At 35.4% G+C, this 22,014-nt stretch overlaps 1 protein-coding gene across 7 annotated transcripts in view; it reads left to right on the top strand.

Moving 5' to 3' along the window:
* The window catches only part of LOC134841292 (calcium permeable stress-gated cation channel 1-like), a 70,148-nt gene extending 49,306 nt beyond the window's left edge, over positions 1–20,842 (top strand). For 4 of the 7 annotated variants that reach the window (XM_063857185.1, XM_063857184.1, XM_063857180.1 and 1 more), the window contains 7 exons: positions 7,837–8,867; positions 11,689–12,215; positions 12,345–12,739; positions 17,368–17,823; positions 18,205–18,377; positions 18,944–19,265; positions 19,453–20,842. In XM_063857185.1, coding sequence (XP_063713255.1) covers positions 8,810–8,867; positions 11,689–12,215; positions 12,345–12,739; positions 17,368–17,823; positions 18,205–18,377; positions 18,944–19,265; positions 19,453–20,731 — 3,210 coding nt within the window. In that variant the 5' untranslated portion in view covers positions 7,837–8,809 and the 3' untranslated portion in view covers positions 20,732–20,842. The other 3 variants (XM_063857186.1, XM_063857179.1, XM_063857182.1) reach the window with 3 other exon arrangements.
* Positions 20,843–22,014: the final 1,172 nt, after the last annotated feature.

Raw genomic sequence — 22,014 nt, forward strand, 5'->3', positions numbered from 1 at the left:
CCACTAAAACTGTCCTCTTCAAACAAACCATATTACGACACTCTTAGCCACAAAAGCTAAATTTTTGTGATAACGCTTTGAGTTACAATACTTTTATGTAGTTTGTTTTTGAGAGAGAAATGCGCGCCGAACAAAAAAAAACAGTTTTTCTGAATTGCTTTTTTGTATGATTAATAATCGGCAAGGTATCAGGCAAGCGCACAATTTTGTCACCGCGAATGCGATCATCATAAGGAGCAAAGATATTATGTTATTTTCTTGATAAAAAGCTTAATCCTTGATCAAAAAATTGGAATCGTTGTTGGCTTACCCCTGAGATCTTTGTTGCCCTTTAATTGATTAACAAAGATGGTTTAGAGCTGTCTAGACGTGATTTGTATCACACCTTATTCATGCTCTGACTTTCAAAGAAAATGCGGATTATATTTGCTTGCGGTGGTTCTTATACCATCTGAAAAATATTGACATCCTGAGCTTAAAATTGAGGTTTTAAATGGGCCATTAGGCCAGTTTGAGAAAAAGAATGTCAGCTATTGACAACTGGAGGAATATGTTTGCGTAGGGTATTTTTATTCAGACCAATTTCAACAAAAAAATTGAAGGCGTGGTGATTGATCCTGCAATCCTAGAATACCCAGCGGATATGCTTAAACTAGCTTGAGGTCGTTTGCACAATGATCGTTTACTTCTTAAAAATACCACTAAATAATAAATTATGCGTAGCAAATTATTGTTCCGACTTTCGGAGGAAGTGCAGAATGTTTATGCTTGGTGTGGTTTTTTATACAGTCAATATTCGACTCGTTAACTAAGCATTTTTGACGAAATTTTTTAATACCATCTGAGAGATGTTATCTTAAGCTCAAAATTAAAAAGATATTTCACTTGTAATCATTTTTTTGTATAGTTACGAGCGTTTTAACCAATTTGGGATAATTAAAGAGCGATATTTTGCGTATTTTAACACAAGTAAGAAGCGAATTAATGCGTTCCAATTAAATTGAGGCCATCAAATTAATCCTTCTACCGCAATACGAGACGCTAAATACATCCTTAGTATTTTACATAGCGGGTGGGATATAAAATAAAGAGAAAATGAATTTATTGAACCAAAACAAATTGTCAACTGGCCTTAAATTGAGTCGGAACATACAGGGCTTTGTGATGATATACGAGCAGTCTTGTTTCGCATTCATAAATATTCAAAATTAAGTTTATGCTAGCTAGCAAACTAAATTGTCATTCTAATTCCGCAATTCTACGTACTACACAAGTTTTACTTTTTAATTTTCTTACAATCGAGTCAGTGAGTATAATGTTGTATTATAAAATCTTTTTTTTTGTTTTTCTTTCCGCATTTTTTTTAAAAATTGATACTCAAAAAATGAGGGAATAGAAGAAGAGGAAGGGAGACTCCTATTCTGCGAAGACAAGAGACCCTTTATATCTTGGTTGGAGATTCAAACCTGGCACATCAAAAAATATTAATAATTTTTAAGGCTTATTTTGGCCCTTTTCTATCACTATTTCACTTTTATGTAACTTCTTTTACTGTTTTTTGTTACGACTTTCGATACGAAAGTAACGGAATATTTGTGCTCGGGGTGGGTTTTTTTTTCTTCAGACAAATTTCGACTTTTTAACTAGCCATTTTTGACGGAATTTTTTTTATATCATTCAAAAGATATTGTTGTCAAATTTGAAAAGATATTTCACCTGTGATCATTTTTCATAAAGTTATGGGGGTTTAAAGATTGCCATTTTGGCCAATTTGGGACAATTAACGCGCGATATATTTCGCGCTATTAACGCGTAAGCGGAGAGTTAATCCGTCTTAAAATTGTTCCAAATTGGTTGAAAGAAGCTTATGTGATATAATTGATTTGTTACAAGGAGCAAAATCTATCCTTTTGTACTTTATATGGCTTGTGGGGGGATGATTTTTATTAGAAAAAAAATTAAAATAAAAAAAATAAAATGAAATTTTTTTTCTTTCTAAAAATTGAAATTTTTAATGTTACTACTGCTCCATAAAGCTTTAAAAGGCAGTCGGAACATTCAGGGCTTCGCCCTGATACGAGCAGTCTTGTTTTCGTTTAGAGCTACTTTTCGCCTTTTTATAGCTTATGTTTGCAAAGTGCAGCTACATTTTGGCACTACGAATTATGGTTTATCTCGTCACTAAATACGGACAGACGGAATTTTAAGGGCTTTGCCCTGTTATGCTAGCAATCTTGTGTAGTTTTAAGTACTGGTTTGCTTTTCAACGTAGAACAAGTGTAAAAATTTGAAGCAAAACAACTTTATAGGTTTTTTGACCCTTCTTTTCTATCTGGAGTCGTAGATGAGTGTTTTGTAGGTTTTGAAAACTTCTATCTTCTTAATATGTCGATAAGATTTTGAAAAGTGCTTCCAACCATCTTTCCCTTGTAAAACACACTATAGCAGGTTAATGGGGTGGGGAGGGGGGGGGGGGGGCTCCCTGAGGGATTCGAACTCTTGTCGACCTACAGGGTCCCCCTTGTACTATTTTGTGATATCCATTTTTGGACGATTGACGTTAAATTTTTTTCTGAAGGCACCTTTGTTGCTATTATACAATAAATTTGAGGGAGAGTGCGCGTCGAAAAAAAAGTAATTTTTTGTCAAAATTTTGCAATAGTGCTTATAGCCTTTTTTAGCTTGTTTTTTTTTCAAAGTTTGTCTCCGGAGCAGAAAAATTTGACAAAATAGGGTATTTACAGTGATTTGGAGAGCGCAAAAATTCAATTTGGTCGACCTAGAAAAAGTAGATAAAAATTTCAAAATTTTGTTGAAAATCCACCCTCCCCCTTGAGAAAATCCTGTATCCGCCCCTGAAAACATCATATATATTTTTTATTTTTCTTTGTTAAATTTAACCTTCGTTACTCCTTTGACAGTTGCTCAGCGCAAAAATTTCCCAGCCAGCTTCCTGTCAATACTTTGAAGAAGTATTTCATCAAACAAACAACATCTGTATAAAACTGGATATTTTGGAAAAATGTTGAAAAGCATTTGAAACCAATTGTGATACCACTGGCAGCTCTGTTTTTAAACTCCATTTTGCTCTTTTAAAACGCAAGCGGAAAATTTGCAGCACCAATTTTGACATTGTTTACGCATTTGTCATCACAATACACGCCGTACTTAATTTTGATATCACAAAAAATACGTGATAGTTTTTGTATTCAGAGCTAAGCGAGTGCGCGTATTTTTCCTATTTCGTTGTAAAAAAACGACCATTCTTTCTTTGTATTTTCTGATTCAGTTTGCTTCATTTCCTTGCGTTGCTTGTGACTTCTCCTTTTTGAGAGTAACTGCATTTTTAATCTATATTTTCCCATTTTCCCACAAAACAACTAAAAACACACTACTTCCACAAACATTTTTATCCTCATTTTTCACTATGCTTGAGTGCATGGTTCCGATTTTCGACCTGCGGAGTGTTTGATTTGTCAAATTCCTATTTCATTTCATTGTTAGTCACCGCAGTTGCTTTTTTTCGTGTGTTAAATTTTTCATATCAAATGCACCATTTTTTATACCATCAGTATTCTCTTTTATTCGCTTCATTACCTCTTCATGCAGAAGAAATAAGTGGTATTGAATTCTGAAAATTTACGATATCGGCAGAGGCTTAAGTCGATGGGTTTCTATTTCTAACGCCAAATAAAAGTGAGTTTTATTTCCTTCTATTTACTGAATAAAGCTCCACCCCTTCAGTAAAGCTGTGACGCAACTAAAAAAAACGGACTTAAAAGGATGACGGTCTGATAACTGGTAATTTATATTTTATAAATTACATGTAATAATTAAATTTTTGCACTTTTTTATCGACGAACTTCGCCAGGTGAAGTATTTACTTAACTGTTTCAATTTCAATATCTTAATGAAATCAAGCAATTTACAAGTGCCGATCGTAACTTCAGCGGAAAAAAATCAATGGGAGAGCGAAATGGGGCGAAGCTGATTTGACCTACCTACGTTTCGATGGCTGCCTACGTTTCGATTGCCCCTCTTCAGAGATCAATGGGTCAAACAAAATTTCCATTCAGATTTATCGGAATTCGGCTCATTAATTCCATCGCTAGGCATACAAAGGGCACAAGTTTATTTATGTGATAAACTGAATATAGAAGTGTGGCATTTTCACCGCTATCTTTTCTTTTTTTTGCAGCTTGATTGTTTTTTCTCGTATTGGTCGGATAAATAGTAAGCTAACACTAACATGATTTCTGGCATCAGAGCAAAGCAATAAAAACTTTGACTACCTATGAGTTCAAGGGTCAGGCATCGCATCATCTACGACCGAAGCTCCTCATTCGTGCAAAGTCACAATGAAAAGATCGCGCAAAGTCACAATTTATAATCGTGCAAAGATGCAATATAAAGTCTAGCAGAACACGATATAGTTCAAAGCTCACAAGGCCCCAAGAATTGCGCAAAATCACACATTTTTTCCCTTTAATTTTCATCAATTTCTTTGATCAAAAGTTTGAGCAAACTCTTTTTTGCTCTAGAAAATACTCCGCGATAGTCTTGCAATACGCATCAGGCATTCCAGGAAAGTTGCTTACTGGGATCATTTAAGAGCTCCCGCGATGAGAACGAATAAACTTTACATAATTTTCTACAAATTATATTTAATAGTTTAGTATTTTTTTACCGAATTGAAAAAAAAACACTCAATTCTGCAAAATTTTACTTAAAAATTAGGTTTCAGTTACAATGCATTTTCCCACCCTAATGAATCCTATAGTTTTGTTCTGGTCAGTAATCACTACTAAGTATTAGGAAAGAAATTTCATCCTAAGACTAATTCGTATTAGCTGATATTCAAAATATAGTGGTGACATTACTCAAAATAATCGTGCAAAACTGAGGAACATTTTGTTGCTCAAAGTTGAGCTGCATTTTTCGGTCGCTCAAAATTGTGGCACAAAATTTTTGAAATACACAAAAACGCAGAGAGTTTTCCCGGTAATTAATATGTATGAATGGAAAAAAGCCTGATCTCTCGCAAAATTAGTTTTTTTTTTCGATGATTAATTTTCTGTTCTAAATGTTTCATTCAATTTCGTTAAGAAAAAAAGCAGCAAAAAATGAAGAAAAAAATGCTGAAAAAATAAATAGAAAAATATCTATTTCCATGTATCACTTTTTCTTGCAAAGGTTGGTCTGAATTTTTTGTACTGTTTGTACAACGTTCGGCTAATTTTTTTTGCAAATTTTGTATTTATGTGAGTTTTTTCATTTAATCGAATAATCGCCCCGTCAGATATATCAAACAAAAACTTTCCATCCTGTCAACAAAACCAACTAAAATAAGGCAATGAATCCTGATATACAGTTACGGTAAGTATGTGTTATCTCATATATGTCAACTTGCATCAGTTTGCCATCAGATAAATTTATTGTCATAATAACACTTGCTTTGTAATACCTCGAAACAAACTTACCCTCTGCTAGACTGTCAGACCGATTTTGATGTTCAGCTTGGTTTTAGAAATCATCCAAAAATCGAGGTATTGATTTTTTTGTTTTTAGATAAATACAAGCCACACTAAATTAATTGTTGGAAACATAAACTAATCAAGCTATAATATTGCAATGGCAACAAATATCTTTTGAGATGCAACTTACCCATTTGAAGGTGGCATGTTTTGCGAATTACTCATTTTATGACTAACTTATTTTATGTGGCAGGTTTTGCGACAACAAAATTTCAATCATCAGCAAAATTCCTCAAACACTGTTCGCTCTTTGGTTAAAAAAGACACCACAATTTTTAACGTAATTTTTAACAGTACTATTTGTAATTATTTCACCATAACGAGGTTACTTTTAAACTACTTGATTGGATATATTTATAATTGTTTTCTTTTTTGCCTCAATTAGTTCCAAAGATTGAAAATAAAATATGATCTAGTTTTTTTGCCTATAAACTTGTCACAATTTCAAGTAGTAGGAAAAGCACATAAACAAATAACCAATTTTGATGTTTTGCTACAGTCTTTTTTAATTGCGATTTGATTAAAGTATTTGTTAAAACCGCTTCAGCGTTGCGAAACGCTAATCTAGAACTTGATCTTCGATATTGTCCAAAGTTTATACTTTTTTGTTATATTTTCTTTTCCCAAAAACTAATAAGCTAATCGATACAAACTAAGGGGCAGTAGGAACATGCAGGGCTTTGCCTTGATATACCAGCCGTCCTGTTGGTCTTTTATAAATTGCTTTCCAAATGCCTTATTGTTTCCACTTTCAAAGAAAATGCGAATTCCTTACGCTTTGGGTGAGTTTTTTTTCAGTCAGTTTTCGACTTTGTAACCAAGAGTTTTTGTAAGAACTTAATGTTGACCGGAGATAAATGTAAGAAAAGATAACTCAACGCATTTTTGCGAAGTTATGGTAAATTGAAATTTCCTTATTTGGCCAATTTGGGATAAAAAACGCGGGCAAGTTTTTCGTAGCTTACATAGCGCATGGGGGTTAAGTTAAATTAAGGAAAAAATTGAATTAAAAATCATTTTTTTTGTTAGGTTTTTGATGAACTTATCAATTTTTTTACTCAAGTACAATTTTACTCAAGTACTCAATAACTGGCTTCAAGTCGCACTCACAACATTTAAGGTTTAATCGCTTCTTAATTAAGAAAACAGTCAAAAAAAATTTCATGCACAGAAATTAATGAAAATGCAATTGTTTTTCAAAAATGTTTAAGCAAAGGTGTCTAAGGTTAGAACTTGTTGAATTGCTTGAACAAAAATTGGGCAATTTTTTGAAAATGCGGCCCAATAAAAATCGTTCGAGTTTTCGAAAAAAAAATCAATCACCATGGTTGAACCTGGTTGGACTCGATTTTAGACTCGAATATTGAATTCGAAAAAACATCTGAAATTTAAGTTCAAAAATAATTAGTCACTTAACGTTTTATTAATTTTGGGTCTCATAATAGAAAACACCCCAACATTTGGCGGAGGTTGTTTAAACATCATAGTTTTTTTTGTGAAAGTATTGGCTAGGCACCTCTGATATATCAACCGAAATTTTCCAATTAATCAAAGAATTATTAATGTCACTGAAATAGCGCAACGAGTCCTGGTTATAATATTGCGGTAAACATATGGTATCAGATATCTGTCAGTTCGTATTTGTTTGTCATAGGATTCATTCTGGCGCAACTTATACTATCCTATTATCTAATATTGCATACATTTGTAAAACCTCAAAACTAAATTACGAAATTACCCCATGTTAGACTTTTAGACTCCTAAATTTGAAGTTGATTTTAGTTTTACAAGTTATGAAAAAATAAGTAGTAAAACTTTGTTCAGCGGGCGGAACCAAACTTAAACTAGAAAGAATATCTGAAATTTAAATTCAAAAATAATAAGTCATATTGTGTTTTGTTATTTTTGGGCCTCATAACAGAAAATACCCCAAAATTTGGCTAATGTTGTTTGCACATCATAAATTTTTCGATTTGTTATTTTTGAAAGTAATTGCTCGGCACCTCTGATATATAAACCGAAATTTTCCAATAAATCAAAGAAAGATTAATCTCACCGAGTTAAAGCAACGAGCCCTGGCTATAATATTGCGGTAAACATATGGTATCAGATATCTGTCAATTCGCATTTGTTTGTCATAAGAGTCGTTTTGGCGCGGTTTATATTAACTCATTTTCTAATATAGCATATGTTTCGTAACACTTCGTAATTACCCGAAGTTAGACTTTCAGACTCCTGATATTAAAATTGATTTTGGTTTTACAAGTTATGAAAAAATCAAGTAGTTAATTTTTTTTTTCAGATACAGAGGGCCAAACCAAACCCTAAGTTGGAAACAAAAACTTGTCTGGCTGGTAATTTTGCGATTGCAGCAACGAACACTAATGCAAACTACACTCTGGCTGAATGTGTCCCAAAAGAATGAAAGAAATTCACCTCCTACCAACCCAGAAATATTCAACTTGTGTTGAGCAAAATAACACTACCCTTTCATTACCAACACGTGAAATTTTTCGCCCATTACTCTTTCAGTTACACTAACGTAGGTTGCTTTTACAAAGACGGCCGAAAATATCGGAAAATATGGAAGGATAATGCAGCGAAATACAGACCGTATTAATGCGACATACCTTTTCGCCCACCAAGGGAAATAGAGAAAGCCCAAGTATATTACATTCTTTATATACGTGCCATTTCAACCATATCTTTACGCTTCCTGAATATTTTGCCCGATTTTTGCCATTCATGTTTTGACTGCAAAAAATGGAAAAAGGTTACTTTTATAAAATTGAACAAAAAGTTTCTTCCAAAGAAAGCCTTATCTGAAATTATACTGCGATGGTTTAGCGGAAGTAATTCAAATGCACATTTTGCACTCAAAGAAAAGGTGTAAAAACGGGTCAAAGAAATCGACTTTTACAACCTTTTAACTTCTTTTCTTCAAAAAACGAACTTTTCCTTGATGAAAATCGATACAGAAAATAAAAAGTTGATTCTACAAAAGTAGAACCAAGCAACTTGTTCGCCGGGGATATCGAATTGCTTATTTGAGAGATTAACTTTGTAACAGCGCCGTAGCGAAACTCAAGTATTTAGTGCCGATTTACTTTAGGTATTTGTTTCTGAAAATGGTTGCAATTATCAGAGCAGTTGCGGTGGGCGTTGTAAAAACGTTGTGCAGAAATAGCCGATTTTGTTGGCGTTGTTAGTTTGGATTGTGGGTATCGTTTGTGCTGTCAAACTTATTGTTGTGAGTTACGGACGGAAGAGACCGAATGCTAGACGGAATGGAAATGTTGAATCCGCTCAACATGCCCGTTTCTCCTGCTCAAGGTAAGGATCTGGTTAAGAATAACTCACCCCCTATGCAACTACAGAACAATTCACACTCCTATAAAGCAGAATATTACCAAGTGTGAAGGGCAAGAATCCCACCCCCAACCGACTCAATTCTGCTGGTTCCCTATTTTTTTGCACAGGGTCCCCCTTTGAAAAGTAAATAACGACGGAAAATTGAAACTCAGAAGTAGATCCTATGTATTTTTAGTCAGTCTCCACTAAAGCTAATTCAAAGTTATCCATCGTTAATCGTGTCGGCGAGTGCATTACTGCTTGAAGGATAGCGGCCGAACGATGCAAATTAACTAGTTACATGTGAGAATATTGAGCTATTGGCTGGGTTTCATTCAGTATCACCAGACCACGAGGGTCCCCTCTTTGGCACAGCTTACGGCACCAATTTAAGCTTGACCAAACTCGGATATTTTTTGAGCGCACCTTCAGCCCTAATGTACACTTGATATAAAGGGTTCTAAAAGGTGGCAATTTTCTCAATTTTGGATATATTCAGCGCTAATTTGAGGGGTTCTTAAAGTGGCACTTTGGGATATAATTGACGCGCGACATTTTTTAAATTCTATTAACGCGTAGGCGGCATGCCATATTAACCCGACTCCAAAATGAATTTAGATAAGCTCTGTAGTTTAAATTAACATAGATCGATGACTTGTTCATTTGATTACTATCGTCTTATAGACTAACGGATAAACAGTGCTTATGCTTCAGCAGCCTGAATGATCAACCTCAAAATTTTGCTATGGTCATCAAAAACTACATCCAGTTTTTTATGTCGCACAAATTTCGATTATCTAATCTAATTAAACTTTTCTGCATAGCATGTTTTTTTTTGCAAGTTGCAAAGCACTTTTTTGAGGGTCTTAGCCAAAAAATATGTTTTCTTTTACCGCTTGCTCTTCTCTCGAAATCAAAATAAATCAGTCCACGGGAGAAAACTTAATCAGTTGTTTTAAACACTGTGGTTGCAACGCCAAAAATGTAAAATAAAAAAAGTGTGAAGAATCAGTTAAGCCAAACTATTCCAGCTTTTTAAAATGGAAATTTTTGATCTACACGATTGGTCACACTTTTCTAAATTCAAATCCGTTTTGGCGTTAAACCAATGATGAACCAAACACCATAAAAAAATTCTCCGCGCTTCACTATGTTTTTACTTCGAGAAAAATCTATGCGTTCAGAAAATTGAGTTTTGGTCAAAACCTCCGAAAAAGTTCAGAAAACGATGTTTTTGGCACTTGCAAATATTATGTGTCAGTGTCATCTCAAAAATTTTTGTAAAAGAGTGTGTTTTGGTAGCTTTGAGCGCTCAAAAATCAAAAAAATTTTCAATGTGAAAAAGTTCCCGATTTTTTAATCATAACTTTAGAAATATTGGTTCCTAATTAAGGTTGCTAAAGTGTATACCGTACTCACTTGTTAATTTTTAATGCCATGGTTGATAAAACTGATCATGTCAAAGCAAAGCTCAAAAAGTTTTGACTGCCCTCCAAGGTCTCCAAACTAGTTTTGAAAAGGAAATTTGAAAAGAAAAATTAACCAGAAAACCAATTTTTTAAACAAAAAAACCTCTATTATCTTGTCTTCTCTTGTTGAAACTCTCTTTTAAGACGCTCCTTAAAATGCTTAGTGCTATAATTTGCAGCTGTCAACGTTAATTTAGACTAAAACGCTTTTCCATTTTTTTGATTAATTTTTTTTGTCGATTTGATTTGCCATCTACAAATTAAAAGAACAAATCCATCGCGAGTGAATTATCCTAATTTAACCAAACTGTCGTTTTTCAAACCACCATGACTTTTTGATAACAGATTGCAGACAAAACACAGAAGTTCCTACATTAACAAATTGCTCAAGCTGGTTTGGTTTTTAAAAAGCGTCAACAAATGCAAGTTAAAAAGTGAGGATTTTTCTGAAAGTGAGGATTTTTCTGCGACAAAAATGATTCATTGAGCGCTTCTAAAACCCTATAAAGACACCATTTTGACCAAAATGTTAGTGCCGCAACCAAATTTAATCAAAAACAGGTCAAAATTACCGTTTTTTGTCGCGCACTCCCTTCAAAATTAGTGTAACTTGCGTTTAACTGACAAAAAGATCCAAAAATAAAAAACGTAGTTTGGAAATTTAATGAAAAGGAGCCCATTTTTTTGTGAAGCTGGCAGTTTAGCTCTTCTGCTTTCATTTTCGTTACGATCATTTTCGTTCCGATCATTTTCTTTCCGAAAAATTGGGAGAAACTTTTTCTTTTTTTTTCTTTTTCTTTTTTTTTATCCATGCAAAATCAAATACCACACATCATTATAGAAATGGTTCCAGTTACAAATCATAATAAAGCCCCTTTCAGTCGTGATTCGAACGATATTTAAAATTTCCAAAAAATTTTCTCAGTATTGAGAAAAACAGGTTTAAAGTTTTTGATTTTTATTCGAAATTCGATCAAATAGTGCAAGTGAGCAGGCTTGCACTAGCACATATATGCCTGATTTAGGCAGTGAACACTTAATTTTACTCAAGTAAAGTTGTTTTTGGATTTTTTTGAAAAATTTTTGAATTTTTTTAATGATATTTTTTTGTTTTCTTTGTAATTTTTCTACAGTTTTTGCCTATTTAACTATGACTGCCGAATATTCCTAAGATCAAGTTTTTTGTTCAGATCCTTTTATCACAGCACGCAGAAAAGAAATGATACTTGGAAAAAAATTGTATTTTTCTAAATTATGGTCGGAACATGCTATCCGGCTATCCTTGTTAATTTGGAACATGTCAGACAGCAGTTTAATTTTGAAATGCTTTTTAGAGAACAAAACGGTGTGTGACACACTTAACCGGAGTTATACTCAGTTTCATCACGCCAAGCTGGGAGGCATTCCGCAGGCCTTTATCCTCAATGTCTCAGGGGCCGCGCTCCTCATTGTTGTATTCTCGTTGCTCCGTCGTCGAGCCGGCGACTACGCACGACTCGCTCTCAATCACGACACGTGGAACGAACTATTTTGGGACGACCGTGTTAGCCTTGGCGACTTTCACTCTTCGCCTGATATCAAATCTCGGAATTCTAACGATGTTTCACCTGGTGTTATCAAAGGAAACCTAGAGAGCCCACGCGATGACTTGGCCAGCAAGGCTTCTGGAAAGAAAGTGGAGGCCGCAAATGATGCTTCACCGGGGAAGGTTAATGGCGTCGCGAAGCACACAAGATCGCCATCTGAAGAGTCCCGACACAAGTGTCGGAAGTCCGGCTTCAAAGCTTCCAGAGAGGATATGATGTTTCGAAGTGTTGATGCGGATGACATAGAAGAAATTGATCCGACTTCTTCCAAATATGTAAGAGATTTCCTGAAGTTATCGTAATGCTTTAAGCAAATTGTTTTTGATTTTTTGAGTTCTTATTATCCATTTGTTAGAAGTTTTTCAAATTTAGTCGTTTTTTTTCTAACATTTTGTTGCTTTTAGAATCAAAATATGCAAGATACCTCATCACAACCTGCCCCAATGGAGAAGATTTCGGAAGCAAACAATAATATCAATAATAACAATGATCAAAAAATATCGTTGAAAACAAACAACAGGGAATCACGGGAGATAACTTTTTCACCAACAGTAGCAATTTCGGATAAAGACCAACAAAAACAACCGGACAAACTGCTTCGGCCGAAACGGAAGCGGTCTGCAGCCTCTATTCTCGCTCACAGGTCGTCCCGACTACTTCGTCTCGAGAGTCCTCGGAGACAGGACGACGGGTTCTTCTCGTGGATCATGGTGACCATTCGGCTCTCAGATGCGCAGTACAGAGAGAGGGTGGGTCCAGATGCCGTGCAATATCTCACATTCCAAAGATATTTGATAGGGTGAGAGTAACTTCAATGCTCTATAACGGACGCTCTTTAGTTTTTTTTATTCCAAACTTAAGCCAGCATTTCTTCGAATTAAATTATACTTTTTTACTAACTCTGAATGTTGACCATGCTGAAAAATCATGAGAAAGTTTTCAAACTAATCTTGAAAAATGGGGAGGAACTTTGTATAGGGTGTTTTAGTTTTTTTTCTGTTTTTTTTTTGTTTTCCACGCAAAATCAGCCACCACAAAAAATTATCAGAGAGAATTGAATGATATATCATCTTAAAGCCCTTAATTTGAACTAAGTTTAAAAATTTCAAAAATTGTTTTTCCCAGTGTCCAGAAAAACCGGTTAGAAATTTTTGATTTTTTTTCTTTATTTGAGCGAAAAGAGCAAGCGAGCAGTTTTACAATCGCTCATTTTAATGGCTTAAAAGCTTACAATAGCTTAATTTTAAACGTAAAAACTTAGTTTTACTCGAATAAAGTTAATTTTTTTTGAGTATGTAAGCGCTTTTTTGGAATCAAAAATTTTAGAACTTCGAAAATTCAAAAAAAAATTTTTTAAAATGAAAAAAAAATGTTGATATTTTTTTGTTGATTTTTTTTGTTTTTTTTTGTCATTTTTCAACAAAATTGTCAAAAAACCACACTAGTTTGAAAAAAATGTCTTTTTAAGACCGTGTTGTATTTTCAAGACCTTGTTCGGTACATTCTTGCACAATAACCGGCTATCCTGTTTTTTTTTTTCAAAATGACTGAAAACTTTAAATTTGATTGTTCTTAGTGATTGTAAAATTTGCCTGCTTTTTTAGTTCGAGTAATTTTTTTACCATATAAAAGCAGGGAATCAGAACAAGCTTTTTTGAAAAACTTTTGTGCCTCTTTGTTGATTTGTTTTGACGACGAGTTTTTTTTTTAATTTTGCGCTAGTATACCTTGGTTCAAAAAAAGTGGCCGCTGAAATAATAGATTTTTCTAAGCATTGAGCAAACAAAATAATATAAGAAAATATGAGTCTGTTGCGTCTTTGTCTTGCCTATTCAGTCCCAGTCCATTTCTCCACAAATTTTCCTTCGTTTTCAAGACACTGGCCCAAACGCGTCGGGATAGAACCCATCAAATTTTTTCTTACCGCTGGCAAAATTACATGTTGAGATTCTTGAACATACTGAATTAGTTCGTCTTTTGTTTTCGGATTTTTCTTCTCAACAAAGGATTTAAGCATCATCCACACATTTTCCACTGGATTAATGTCTGGAGAATTGGGTGGCCACTGCAAAAATTGTACCGAATTTTCGGCAAAAAAATCTTTAGTTTGTCGGAAATTATGGGGTGTGGCGCCGTCCTGCTCTAGTATCCAGCCATCGGGAAATAATGCAGTGGCGTAAGGAATAAAGTCACCAACAATTTCGCAGTACTTGGAACTATCAATTGTACCTCTTTCGATGATTTTCATGTAAAAACCTTTACTCGATATTGCTCCCCGGACCATAAATTTGGGTGAAAACTTCGGGAAACCTTTTCGCGGCGTTTTTCGATAAGAACTCCAAAGCTTGATTTTATTCCGATGAAGTTGGAACATGCACTCGTCAGAAAGCCAGGTTTCTCCGAAATTGAAGTTCTTCCATGTTCTGCAAAATTCGATTCTTTTTTGCTCATGGACCGGTGTGATATTCGGGATGATTTTTGCAGTCTTTTTCTGCACGCCGGACGATTTCAGAGTTCGGAAAACTGTGGATTTACTGACGGATGTCCTAGCTAACTCGTTATAACGATCACAGACATTTTGAGTTGATGCCGACGGAGATTTAAGCGCAATTTGACATAAGCGTTTTTTCTCATTGCCAGAAATTTGGAGAGGTCGGCCGCTTCCTTTCTTTCTTTCCAAGGTTCCCTTTTCTTCCAAGATTTTCATGTTACGTCGGAAACTACGCGGTGGCATTTTCACCCGTTTCGACAGATATTCACGTTGTTTGGAGTCGTTGACATAGAGAAATTCAAGTAAATCGCGTTTCGCTTGCATTTCAAAATTTTGTGTTGAAGAATGATGTGTAGCATTTTCATTAGCTAAGTACCTGTCAATTGATTCACACGGCGACAAAGTCTGTTCAACTTCTTTCTTTTTTATTTTTGCCACATTTTGCCAAAATTTGCCGCTTTCGAGCTATACGCATTTTTCAAAAATATTGCCGCTGCCATTTTTTTTGAACCAAGGTATATAATCTGTTTTTATAGCCAAGTGGAAAAAAAATTTTTTTTTGCAATTTTTAAGATTCATGTTTAAACATTAGTTTCGGTTTATAAATAATCAAAGTCAGCGCTTTGTCCTCCACATATGGCACACAGGGAAGGGGTTTTGAATCCGGCCAGGACAAGTTTTTTTGCGAGCAAGAAGTTTTCCGCTCGATAAAAATGTTTGGCAAACTACCGTTTGTTTGCTTAGTTTTAGTCAATTTAGTTAACCTAGCACGGTAATTTCCACTGATTAAAGCAGTTTTTATTATAACTGAATTTTATTTCAAGGTATCGGGTAAACATCTTTTTATTTTCATCTTGATGTTCAAGTTTTATGTTATACCAATAATTTTATTTTATTATATTGTTGCAAGGAGTAATCGTTATAAAACGTCGTGCTCCGCTATTTAGTGAACTTTTACGGAGGTGCGACAAACGAATGCAGTTTTAGATTGCACCCCTGATGCTTCCACAGCTCAGTGGTTTTTACATTTCCAAGATAAATTATTCACTTTTTAAAAACAGTTGAGCCACTTCCGGTCCTCAATCGACTACTCAGCCGGGCTGATAATGTTTTATATTAAAATCCAAATTAGCTCCAGTCTGAGAGGGAAAAACTATGCTAGCTGCGGAAGAATTAACTTCCTGCCAGAATAATGTAATAAAGTGATTACTTTTTGGGAGCCTCCAAAATTTTTAAAACGAAAGGAAACATGTTATCAGGCTTCAAAAATTAGTCTTCCTTTAAGTGGCATGAATGAAGCTTTTAATTCGTCGGGTTTTTGCTATCTTTTCCACAAAACTTCCCTCACTCCATAATCAAAAGTTATTTTCCTCTGATACGTCTCCACGTCTCAATCGAAACGTCGGATGATCGAGGCCCACATGATTCGTGCTCATTGCTTGAGGGTGAGGCAACAATACCCAGTCCAGAAAAATAACCAAAAAAGTTGCATGTAGTTCTTAAGCAGGGGCACAACAGTGGTTCGCCGTGATGAGCTGTACCGCTCGTATGTTGGTCCTTTCCCTCGTGGATAAATGTTCTTAACTAATATTTAAAATCAGTCGTAGTTCGAAATTTAGTCGTCGCTCGAACGACATTTAGAAAAGTTTTAAAAATTTTCTCAGTCTACAGAAAAAACCGGTTTAAAATTTTTGCTTTTTATTCCAACCTGAGCGAGCAAAGAACAAATTTTCATGCAACGTTCATTAAAGAAAAAACTTGCTGTCTAGGCTCAGAAAACTTTAAGCCAAAAATCAAAATATCCTAGAAAAGTTTTAAATTATTATTTTGTTCTTTTACAGAGAAAACTTTACTCCATTAAAAAAAACTGTGGTCATATATGCCTAATGAAATATTTCTTTTTTTTAGATTTTAGCTATTTCCTTTCATTATACCACGCAAAGAACCTCAATTCAAAAAAGCCAATGAGCTGTTTTTTTCTCGCGTTAGAAAGTCATAAAACTGTTTATGTCAGGAAAACAACTTGAATATTCCGACAGTCCCTGAAGGTGTCTGAAACAAAATTTGACAAAAAGTCATCAGAGGTGAAGTACGTTTTCAATTCTTAGCTCAGCGCTAATTTTTGTTTAAGAGCTTTTGAAAAAATTGCCAAATATTTCTAGTTAAGAGATTGTGTTTTTTTCCTGTAGAAAAAAAACTAACACGAGTGCATCTTTTTGTCGCTTTTTTTAAAGCTAAAAAATGAATTAAAAGAGTGCCAAAGGCGATACAGTAAGTGCTACAAAAACGATTCGTTGACAATTCTCAAACATATACCGGAAATTTCCGGTCATATTCAATTATCACAACAGTTTTTCTATGGTTGTCTTCAATGCCTTGTTGATAAACAGCAATGGACTTGTTTTTATCATTTTGCCGCCCTACTACTAAACAAAACTGCTCGTATATCTGGGCAAAACCTTTATGTTCCGACTGCCCCTTAACGGGTCTCAAATAATTTTGTTCAAAACTTTTTGATAAATTTTAAATTATGTACAGCCAATATCAAATAAAAGTGCCAACATTTGAGTAAAATTAAAAAGACCAATCATAGCTAGCCTCAGTTCAATTTGAAACTATTATGAGTGCAGATACTTTGCCTTTTAAATAATTTTAGTCTAGTGTAAACATACTCGCTCATAGCAATCCAAATATTTCAGGATCGATACCCATACGCTGTCAATTTTTGTAAAACCCGTTTGAAGTAAGAAAAAACCACCTCAGGCACTATGTATTCCTCACTCATTTTGAAAGTCGAAACAAAAATATGTGACACAGATTAATGTTTTGCACAGATTAGTTTATTCAAAATTTTCACCAAATGCCTTATAACTCAAATTTGTAAAAGGGGTTAGTGTATGAGAATGTCATTTATAATCGTTTTTGTTTGATTGCAGAGTTGTGTGTACAATATGCCCTATCTCACTGATAGTTATGCTGCCGACTAATCTCCTCGGAAACAATCTCGACAACCGAGCTGACCCTCTCGCTTTCACGACAATCTCGAATCTGAGCGACAACTCATTTCTCCTATTCATCCCCAGTGCTTTCTGTGTTCTCTACATAATCGTCATTATTACATCTATGAGACATTTCACTGCCAACATGCCCTTCAAATCCCAGTTCAAAACCAACGCCGTCATGATCACGAATATCAACGTGCAGAAATCAAACCATGCGGCTGTGACGTCTGAAGATGTTCAAAGTTACTTGAACTCTGTTTACCCCGAGGTCAGAATAGAGGTCACGATGGCCTACAACGTGCAGAAGATGGCCAAGTATCTGAAAAAACTGGAATATTTATCTCTGGCTTTGGAGTATTGTGAGCAGTACAACAGCAACAAATCTGAAAGGTATGCATGCTACTTAACATGTTTATGCAGAATTTTCTCATCCTAATCTGACAATGCTTATATATCGGTCTTATTATATGGATAATGTAACATATTTTGGTAGACAATTGTAGTTTTTTGCTTCATCAAGAGGGATGTGTTGCAGCTTCTCAATATGTCTGATACTGAAGGCGGATTGCAGATCAAAACATGCCATGATGCAAAAAAGACTCAAAAGTAACCAAAAAATTTTAATCAGCTATTTTGAGCTTATTTATCAGTCAGTATTGTTATTTTTTCCACATATTTTGAAGTTCAACCCAACCTAACTGTTTGTCCGTATTTTAACTAAATGTATCAAGTTCAATGTTTTTGCTTAAATGTACAACATGTTTGTGACAGACTGCGTATGGTTCCGCGTGTTTTTGGAGTGCTTGCCAGCTGCCTCTTGCCCTCCTGGTGTCTGTGTGGGTCCAGTAGTCGAGTGGATGCCCAGGAATACTACCAGAAGAGGGTGGAGAAACTGCAGCACAAAGTGGACAGGGAGCGCAAGAGTCTCAAGAGCAAACCACTCGGTAGGGTCAAACAACAGTGCCGCCTCAATTAAAACAGCTCTTGAGCCATCAGCTTTGTCATAACGACAATTTGAACAAATATTTTTATACCTAACTTCTCAGAACAATTTTCCGCAACTGTCATAATTATCATATTAGTCATCTGATGTGGACGGAAAGTAACTTTTGTTCAAGATCTTTCATCAACTAAAATTGCATGCAGTTCCTAAGCAGGGCACAACAGCGGTTCGCCGTGATGAGCTGTACAGTTTTTTATGTTGGTCCTTTCCCTCGTGCATAAATGGTCCTAAAAATTACCTGCATTTTTCTCTCAGATTCAATATAATTAAGTTCTAAAATGTTCAACAATAAGTTCAAAATTGGGCTAAGAAATAGTTTTCGTGGCCAACAATGGGACGTGTAACGCTGTGCCAAAGGGTCATAATCTATCTTTTGGGTGGCGAAGTTGTTGGAAGCTGACTGGTAAGGGTAAAATTCGGGGTGTATGGGGTAAGAATCTTGTTTGTCCTCTCAAACATGCCACTGTTCCCAACAGATGTAATTGTAATAGTTTGTTTTGTTTTAAGGAATAGCTTTCGTAGTTTTGCCATCTTTCCAAATCGCCAAACGTCTGGTCGAGGACTTCAAACTCAGCAGCAACCGCAACTTCAAAAAACACCCCCAACAAGACCTGGGTGCTGAATTCTGGAACGTCAAACTATCTCCCCCCAAGAAGGATATCATCTGGGAGAATCTGCAGAACATCGGACCCACTTCATTTCTGAGGGGGTGTCTGGTGAACTTCTTGTACGTCATTCTGTTTATTTTCGTGTCCACTCCAGCTGTTTTGCTGGCCTGGTTCGAGACTTTCGACAGGAGCACGGCTGGCATTCAAGACAAGGCCATTGAGTAAGTGATTAAGTCATCTCTATTTTTGTAATATATTTTTGTTGATTGTCTAATCTATGGTTTAAACAGATAAATTTGATGAAAACTGCCAGAAGTAAATGTGGTCTTATGAACTCATCTATAGTTTTATTTGACTGTTCTACAAAATTGTGCCGCACTAAAAGTTTGTCTTTGTTTTTTGTTTTAGGAAGTCTTCGTTGCTCGGATTCATGATCCCCCCGTTCCTGTTCGTGAGTGTGGCAGTGTTCATGCCCTACCTCATCTTCCTCCTGGACGACCTCAGGTCCCACTGGAAGTTATCCACTCTCAACCTTCGAGTCATGACCAAAACCTACATCTACTTACTGTTCATGGTCGTCATTCTGCCCTCGATCGGTCTCACTAGCATCTACAAGTTCATCGACAGCGTCGTCTTGAAGAGCGAAAAAGTGCGATGGGACTGCATGTTTCTAATCGACAATGGCGCCTTCTTCACTAATTACGTCATAACTGCCGGTCTTGGAGGTCTTTGCATGGAACTGATGAGAGTCACGGACCTCGTTCTGTATGGATGTCGACTCCTCATGATGAAATCAAAAGCGGAACGGAAGCCCGCAATCAAAAGTACCTTGCTTGAGTTCCCTTATGGTTTCATGTATGCGTACCAACTTACAGTAATGACTACTGTTATTGCATACAGTATTTTGTGCCCGTTAATTACCCCCTTTGGTGTTATTTACATGTTTGTTCGGCATTTTGTTGACCGCTATAATATTTATTTCAGTTATGCGCCTAGTCGCATTTCACAGAACTGTCACTACCGAGCTGTGAGCTTCGTGATTCTGAGTTCGGTAGTGATGCTGATAACTCTTCTCGCGTTCTCTTGGATTCGTTTCGGCAAGAGCAACTGGAACACAATATTTTTGATAGTTTGTGCTTGTTTACTGGGTTTGTTTTTGATCGCAAAGCATGTCGTGCAATTATTACGAAATTTTCGCAGCAGGTCTGATTCATTATCTCTGGACGTTTCACATGAACACACTCTTGACCAAGGAACAGCCGAGTCGGAACCGATGAACGAAGAAAATTTGGGTGAAATTACCCGCTTTGACTGCCCTTTTCTGACCTTTAAACCCACTTGGCTGAGTAGACATGCATCTTCTTCGACGCTAAAGCTGGCTCGTCCAAACAACCGAAAGGAACAGGAATCCAAACTAGCCGAAAACTGCAACGAAACTCATTCGTTCACATTCGATATCCAACTAGCCAATCAGCATGCAGATAACTGTGCCGCCAATAAAATTGGCATGGATCAAACAGAGGTAACCGTTTTAGCCAATCCAGATGGAGTACCGGATACTCTAGCCAATCAGATTGTAGATGATTCAATCAATGAAAATACAGAGTCTCAAAATAAGCCAAATAACGTGTGCATAAAATTAGATTCAGGTCTTGAAGTATCGAATGAAACCTCAAATGAAGCTTGATTGTTGATAATAAATAGGGTAATAAATTATTGATAATGAAATAAAATAATTTATTGTACATAAATTAATAAATTATAGAAATGATTTATATATTATGTATGTTGCTTTTATACGTGTATTGAAAACAAAAAATTCAAGTTTGATTTTAAAACCTTAGAAAAAGAAAAAAAGCCAGTATCGCAGCTCTAATAATTTTTGTCGGATTGGAATTCAGAGGCGGAGTTAAAATTCTCCAGAGGAAGGCAGCGTTTCAAAAATTTTATCGCACTTTTGTTAAATCAAACAAATATATTAATGGGTTTCCCGAAAAGCCATAAGAACGTTATTGATTCAAAAAGTCCGCTTTGGGGAAGCTTTTGAAAAATATTGACAAAACTTAGTTTTTATTGGTGCTAAAAAATGCCTTTAGAAAATCTTTAATGTTAGTTAACAAAAAGTGAGTGCTGCGAAATAATATTAAATGTAATATTTTTAGCACCGAGGGTGTCGAATACCTGTGAGGAGGAAAGGGTTAAGGTTACAGAACTTTCTAAATCCTCTTCTGTTTTGTTTTGTCTAAATATGAGTTTTGGGATGTTTTATTCAATTTGAAAGAAATATACCAGCAAATCAATAAAACGCCTCTTCACTTTAATCTAAATGAAATTTAAGCTAAATGAAATATACTAGCTAGTCAATAAAACGCTTCATCAAAATTTCTTTGAGATTTTTTGCTCTAAAACCATCACCTCGCACGCTATGCAAAGTACAAAGAGATGCTTCGCATATAATAAAACAAGAGTGCTCGTATCAGGGCAACACCCTGGGTGTTCTGACTGTCCATGTAATGGCCTCGAATAATTTTGGTTGATGAAAAATTGGCAAACTAAGAATTTTAAGCTGATTGTTAGGCATCGTGTATGGAACTAATAAGAATAACTAGCCTGACTCAATTGCACTTGGAACGATTTTGTGTTGCGGGATAATTCGCGTTAAACTTTCAGCACTTATAGCTAGTGGAGAGCGCGACCCTTCTGTGACCATGAAGATCTATGGATCCATCCACCGAAAGAAATGTTTTTCAGACTTGGTTTGAATGAAAAACCGTCCAGTGCATATATATTCCATACTTTCTTCAAAAGTCGGAACAATATTCAATAGAATAGCATTCATCAATTTAATTTGAACCATTTCTACGATTTATTAAAAATTCACTTACGCGTTACATTTTCACGAAAAAATCTCCCAAAATTATCCCAAAATGGCCAATTTTGCGATTTATAAATTCTCATAGCTTCAAAAAA

Source organism: Symsagittifera roscoffensis, chromosome 3, assembly GCF_963678635.1.
Source record: "Symsagittifera roscoffensis chromosome 3, txSymRosc1.1, whole genome shotgun sequence".
NCBI classification, from domain to species: Eukaryota; Metazoa; Xenacoelomorpha; order Acoela; family Convolutidae; genus Symsagittifera; species Symsagittifera roscoffensis.